Raw genomic sequence first — 6,813 nt, forward strand, 5'->3', positions numbered from 1 at the left:
TTTTTTTAACCTCTCAACACAGCAAACGAAACTTGTCAACAGGGAAATTTTGGACGCGTCTAAACTGGCATCCTGGTTGGCTATAGTAGTTAAAACGCTTTAACTACTATAGCCAACCAGGATGCCAGTTTCATGCATATGAGCATGTTAATTATACATGACATCACATCATACATAATTACTTCTGGCATAATGTGGCTTTAAGATGGCAATTCGTCCAAATGACATACAAAGTCTCATTTGTGTCTGCCAGTTCATCACGCTCAACAGGCTAATTAGCTGTACACAGGACTGGAACCTCTGAAGTACTCCACCCTTTGCTTTACAGCTGGTACTCTTAGCTAGCCCACAGACCACAGGCAAAGCTGGCTGGCAGAGGTCGAAAAATGCTTTCTCAGGCTCATGGCTAATTATGGCAGTTTGCTGGGCATGCACAATCTTCCTGTACAACGCTGAGTGACTCCGCCCCTTCCACCTGCTCTTTTTCCAGAGACACTGATCATCTCCCAGCTGGTCTACTCTAACTCCCTCCCCGCTGGCCTCACCACCTCCCCTATCAGACCTCTGCAGCGGCTCCAGAATGCTGCTGCTCGTCTGATCTGCAAACCTCCCAGGACTCAGCCACGTCATCGCACTCCGCCGGCCCACCTACGCCGCAACTTCTCAATGCGAGAAAGACAAAATGGCTGCCATTTTGTGTGGGATAAGCGGGTGGAGCGGTTGCCCCTTGCCTCTGCATCCCTGGGCCTGAAGTCACAGTGGCCAACATGTCTGGGTCCTTTCAGAGGCCGTTGTCCCTTCAGATAGTACATTCCCAGTAAGAAGGGGGACATGGCATCAGGATATGAGTGGCAAATGACGCCAGATCCAGTCATTCCCAACCACTACAACAGCAACAAGGGAGGAGTGGAAAACCTTGACACTCTTACCGAACACAGCTGTAAGAGGACTCGATAAACAATAGTTTTAAGTCTCACTCTGTCACCATGGGGACTCACCCTTTGGCCTGTCTGACTGTGAACCCGCCCTTCGCTCGGGTCACCTTATACACAGCTCGGCAGCATTGACCTTATTTGGGAGCGCTGGATTTAAGCCATTATGCGTGCTTAACCGATTTCCATGCAGTTATGAAAGTTAAACTCCCGCCAGTGGGATGTGAAATCACACAAGATAGTTTTACCTCTCGCCGTTTAAGGGCTCTGAAAAAAAATCTGCCAAATCATGCCAAACATTCAGCATTTATTGTAGTAAACCAGAAAGTACATACACAATTTTTTAAATATGTATTTACATGTTAAGTAATAATTTACAGAGTAGATCTTTACTAAGTGCACCTCCTAGATGGATTACAGTGACAGGCTACTGTTCAAGCTTGTTTTAATCAGTTCACCCTTCAAGTACTGCTAAACTCAGAACTGAGGTGATTTTTTAAATGCAAAAGTCAACAGTGGACCAGCCGACATAATATAAGAATTTGTTTTTGTATTGCTATTATGTATTGCCAGTGACAGGTGGGGCAATTCCAAGTTACTACTGAAGCAATGATTTGAACGGCTTATGATGCATATTTTTGGCAAGCAAATGTTTTGATTGGTTCCCACAAGTGATGGACAGCACGTGTCAGCATTGGGAGGTTTCAGAATCCTCAGTCTCAGTGCCAAGTACCGGGACATTCCATTTCTAAGCATCCAGCACCATTATCCCCGGCATGTCTGATGCATGTATTAGCACTTTGGCCACAAGCTAACAGCAGTCCATCGCGGGTCTTCCCTGACCAATAGAAGCGCAGAACGATGACATTGTTCTTTCCCATCCGAAGCCTCTTTTGCTTACTTCCTCTATTCTTGCTTATACTGAGAAAAGAAAAACAACAGTGCAGATTAGAGGTTTTGTAATTCAGCAAATTACATGGTCACACGTTCCCACTATTTATTCAACAGGAAATCATCTGACATTTAATACTCCTGTGGGAAAGAGTCAGTGCGCCCTGTTATTGTTGGTAAAACTTGTCTTCCATAATCTTTATCGTCTATAATTTTGTTTTTATATTGTCCATCTGCAAACATGTTATAAATGCTGCCTGTCTAAATAAAGGTTTAACTGCAATAATAATAAAAACCTCCTTCAGCATTGATAACCAACTACACATTTCCTTTAAGTACTGATACTTCTCTCATATCACTTAGGAGTAACTATTAACAGGATCACAGAATGGTTTCAATTCTGGCTTCTCTTTTATGCAGAGCTCACATACAACTATTACAGATCAAGATGGTGATATATTCAAACCAAAGGTTTTTCAGTATTTAAATTCTCGCTCTTATTTCGTCTCATTGAAAATGAATGGCTTTGAATTGGAGGTGAATCCTGGGAAAGTGCTCCGCCCCAGTTTATGTTCTGCCACTGTATACCTATTAAGTGATATTTCCAATATTATAACAATCAAATTAACTGCATAGCCAAGTTCTTGAGGGCCCAGGCTAATGCATTTCCCCACAGCATTCACTCCTTTGAGCCTTTTTGCTGAGAAAGTTCCAGAAGGCCCCTTCTCTCACACCGTTACCCACTTTGCCGAGGATCCAGTCGGCGTCCTGAATGGCCCGCTGAATGATCTGGCGGATCCGGTGAGGGTCGTCTTCATCTGCATGGCTGTTGTATCCCTGTGAGAAAGACACCAGGGAAGTCACACGTGCAAACCAGATCGCTGTTCACATTTTCCCCAGAAGGCGCCAATTGAGTTAATCTGATTTAATGAATGTGAGGGTTCTGGAAGGTTTGCACGGAGCCATTTCAGAAATACTGGGTCCCCCTCCCCTCTCCCTGATAAAAAATAAACAAAAATAAAAAGATCGCGAACTGATCTCCCTATTTAAACATGTTTAAATACATGCATCTTGTTCATATTGAATGTACACAAAGCTAGCTGGCGAGAGTAATGCCTACAGTACCTGACACAACGATGTGTTGTTTTAGAAAGACTGTCGTTAAATGTGAGTGCGTGTCCGACTTTAGTTGGAAGCTCGTGATGTATGGGAGGTATACAAAGTTTTGTATTTGTCTGCGACTTTCAGCTTTTTAAAAATTATTACCAAGAGAATATTGTAAACAGATATTTTTGTACAAGATTACTGCACTGTGAAAATTTCATGATGGCACATACCAAGTAATTTACAGTTTACATTACCCACATCCAGTCTATACAGTATTGTTGCGATCGACTCGAGGCAAGAGACCATGCAACCAGGAATGTTTAAGGCCATTCTCACGTACAACGTCCCCTTCACGGTTACACGCATTATATGTACACACAACTTGCTGTAGAGAGCCATCCTGGAGAAGTCATCTACGCGCCAACAAACTACGGGGGCAAATCTGTCCAACATGACATTTTCAGACATAAACAGGCTTAGCTTGTATTTCAATGGTCATGGGGGAAAACAATTAACGGTAGCCTATGTAGTGTTCGTTTAGTTTAAAAACGGCCCATATTACAACATATAAAACCTGACGTACAGTCACCTTTAATCAACGGTACCTGTCTTACTGCATGTCGATAGTGCTGTTGCATGACCGGAGTGGGTAGTTTTTTGCAGCACCGAAGTAAGTACCGGTACAACTGTACCGGGGTGTGAACCATCTCTGCGCCTGGTAACGGAGGCATGTCCAAGTACAGAACACTATCACAAGAAAGCAAAACTCTCAATATGGGCAATAGCATTAGCCATACCTACCAATACACGTATGTTAACATCATTCCATAGCCCAATAAGCATAATGTTAATTAGCAACAATATGCGGTTCGATTATTACCAATAAAATTGCTAAGAGTCATTGACCTTACATGACAAATTACTCTCAGACCACCAGTAACCAATAACCGCCCAGACTTCCAAGAACACTTGTGAAACCCTTGTGTATCTGTTAACTGGCACGGAGGGAAACAGTCGGCGTTCAGTCGATTTGTCCTATGTTGTCGAAATGCCCTACCGGTAGCGCAAATTGATAGTAATGTCTGTCGATCTTTGCTACCCTGTCGGAAAATACTACCGCAAGTAAATAGTGCTACTTTAGTCGCCAAATTAGTCGGTAGGCCTTTGTACTTCATGAGAAAATGTTTATAAGTTAATTACATTATTTACAAGAATAAATCCAACAAAAATCTCAAAAACGTTCTATTTACCATAGACTTCGTGGCCATGCGAAAAGAGGGGAAGTTTCTCCTTTCCTGTAATCGCAATTCTTTTAAATGCTATACAAGAACAATGCTACAACATAAAACTACCACTGATGTTTTATACAAATATTAATTGTGACACTGCCCCTATAACAATCGGCAGCATGTTGTGGTGGATGATAATGTGTCCGATAATCCTGACCATTTGTGTTTCGTCAGAATGATCAATTCAAACAAATTGCTTCCAGTACATAAAAGTGGCCAAAACAGCAATATTGTGCTGCCCTATTGCTTGAAACAAGTACACACGACTACGGCTAATATATAGCTTGTACAGAGTAGCCGATACGTTATGTTACACGCCATTATCACCTCGTCTGCGTTCAATGGTAGAGCTAAAGCAGGTGTATCATGACTCAGCTAAAGTTACTTATTTGCGGTATGGCAGTATAGGCACACCTATATGGTACGAGTCTGAAAAGAAAAGCTGAATGAAGAATCTAGAAATGCGTTTGTCCTTTAAAAATACTTCACCTCATATTTCTCAAAAATAAATAAAGGCTGGCAGAACTTCTGGAGCAGTGGGGACAGGCAGGAACTGGACCCCAGGGCTGATGGTGGCGCTGGCTTTCTAAGGGGATGCCCAGGGACTCTCGGAGGGATGAGTCATACCTGCCACTGCCACCTCCGTGACCTTAGCCTCTGCCCCGTCCCGCCGTGCCACCCTGGCTGCTGGTTGATGGGGGCTGCTGCGTCCGCCCAGTCGCCGTCTCCAGCCTAATGTCCGTGGGAACCCAGGGTGCACTGTGTGGCAGCAGTCCTGTGTGAAGCAGACTACCCTTTTCATTTTGGGGCGCAGGCTGCCAGTGCCCTGTCTAGGCCAGCCTGCTTCCATTTCCCAGCGGCTGCTCCCTGACGTCTACTGCCCGTGGTTGCCCCCGGCACCAAAGTTCTCATCACTCCGCCACTGCCCTGATTGGAGCTGCCACAGTCCCTCGGTCGCCTCCTTTCTCCATCCAGCTCATCCATTCAGACGTTAGAGTGCCGGTATTTTACAACGGCCTCCAGGTCATCGGGGTGGGACAGCGCTTCAATGAGATCGCCGTGGAGAGCGATGTTGGACCTGCCGCCATGAGTCTGTTGGCCTAAGCCCTCTGAGGAAGACGTCGAGGGCGGTTTCTCACTCGGGTAGGGGGCTGTGGGTAGGCTCGCTGGGTTATAGCCGCATAGCGTCTGCTTCGTAAAGACCTACTGTCCCACCATGCCGCCTCTTCATTGGTGCAGCTGTTCCTCGAGAGCGATGACAGAGGTTGCCTCGCTGAGCCATCTTGCTTAATGCTGCACTGACTTTAAGGTGAATGCAGCGCCTCCTCTTCCAGGGATTTTGCCAGGATGACACCCTTTTCCTGTCAGCTCCAGCCCGCTGCTTCCACAACAAGGCTGATCCGAGGCAGGTACGCCTGATACCATTGAAATTTTGGACTTAGTGGCGAGTCTCCCTGGGGTGGGTGAGCTAGTAGAGGGAAACTAGCAGCATGGCCCTGCAGTTAAACACATCCAATGTACTCACATGAAACCTTGTGTGCTATGAACAATGACCACAACACATAGCAAAAGTCAGTAGCCCTTCAGTGACTAGCTAGCCAGCTACTTTAGCTAGCCTCTGCTACACACCTCCTCCCACCCCATAAAAAGTATTCATTGCTAATTTAAACAATGGTTGCAGCGACCGCAAGAATGTGACACTATACAACAGTAAAGAAGGCTCTCTGTCACAGCAGATATTTTTGCCATTTGCATGTACAGGGCCAGGGGAAAATCCAGAGAGAAATGGTTAAACTGTGTCAGTTGGAATCCAAAATGGTACAGACAAGACTGGTTTCAAATGAACCTTCCACTTAGACTCACTGTCGCTTGTGGTTGGAATCCCAGTCAGAAGAGTGACAGGGTAAACAATGAATTCTGTGGGTGGCATTAAGTGCCTCGTACGTCTACGAAACATGACTAGGCATTTTCCCCCACCAGGAATGCACCTCCATTCTACTGCATGTCAGCAAATATAAACAAATATCCGGTCTAAAATGCTATCATTATTTTAGCTGGTGAGTAATGCCTAGGACATCCGTAAAATTTGACGAGGAATTTTAACCATTGAATGCACTGCCATTCTTTTGCGTGATACATAAACAAAGGATGATCTCCTAGTAAAAGGGACACATTCATTCTCGAAGCTAGGGGGATGTGTAATGCCCAGTAAGCCTACATTTGTGAAATGTCAGCCATTTTTAAGTACTGAATGGAAGCAGTTGCTAATTATTCATCACAGGACGGTGAATAATTATCATTCGTGTCTCCTGGGAAACGATGTTGCAGTCGGTGGGACTGTCCTAGTCTGGTTTACCAGCAGTTCCTCCGGTCAGTCTCTGGTTGTGAAATGGCAGGTGCTGACTGCTGTATCGATATTGCTATCGATGTCCCCACTCCCGTCTGCATTGCAGGGTGATTCACGTTGTTTCGGCTGCTTGGCACACCCCCACCCCACCTACATTTGATCAGATGAATACCCCCATTTTGGTTGAAAGGGGCCATTCCGTTTTTTTTAAAGGGGTAGAAAGCAGACTTAAGACCTGAGTAATGAC

At 45.0% G+C, this 6,813-nt stretch overlaps 1 protein-coding gene across 2 annotated transcripts; it reads right to left on the bottom strand.

Annotated features, from left to right (window-relative positions):
• Positions 1-1,219: 1,219 nt before the first annotated feature.
• On the bottom strand, positions 1,220-4,131 carry lyrm9 (LYR motif containing 9). Of its 2 annotated transcripts, XM_064303717.1 has the most exons (4): positions 3,842-4,131; positions 3,536-3,677; positions 2,568-2,660; positions 1,220-1,853 (listed from the first exon to the last, which is right to left on the bottom strand). In XM_064303717.1, exons 2-4 carry the CDS (start codon positions 3,659-3,661, stop codon positions 1,839-1,841), a joined length of 234 nt encoding a protein of 77 aa, XP_064159787.1. In that variant the 5' UTR covers positions 3,662-3,677; positions 3,842-4,131; the 3' UTR covers positions 1,220-1,838. The 2 variants fall into 2 exon arrangements, with proteins under 2 accessions (XP_064159787.1, XP_064159785.1); XM_064303715.1 differs by lacking the exon at positions 3,842-4,131 and having other exon boundaries at positions 3,536-3,725.
• Positions 4,132-6,813: the final 2,682 nt, after the last annotated feature.

This window comes from Anguilla rostrata, chromosome 12 (assembly GCF_018555375.3).
Source record: "Anguilla rostrata isolate EN2019 chromosome 12, ASM1855537v3, whole genome shotgun sequence".
Taxonomy (NCBI): domain Eukaryota; kingdom Metazoa; phylum Chordata; class Actinopteri; order Anguilliformes; family Anguillidae; genus Anguilla; species Anguilla rostrata.

What these genes read in the sequence shown, in the direction of transcription:
- lyrm9 (XM_064303715.1), bottom strand. Translation starts at nt 3,718, where the DNA reads ATGCTATTGCCCATATTGAGAGTTTTGCTTTCTTGTGATAGTGTTCTG. An exon ending in ATCGACATGCAGTAAGACAG is followed by an intron (nt 2,661 to 3,535) that starts GTACCGTTGATT and finishes TCTTTCTCACAG; the next exon opens with GGATACAACAGCCATGCAGA.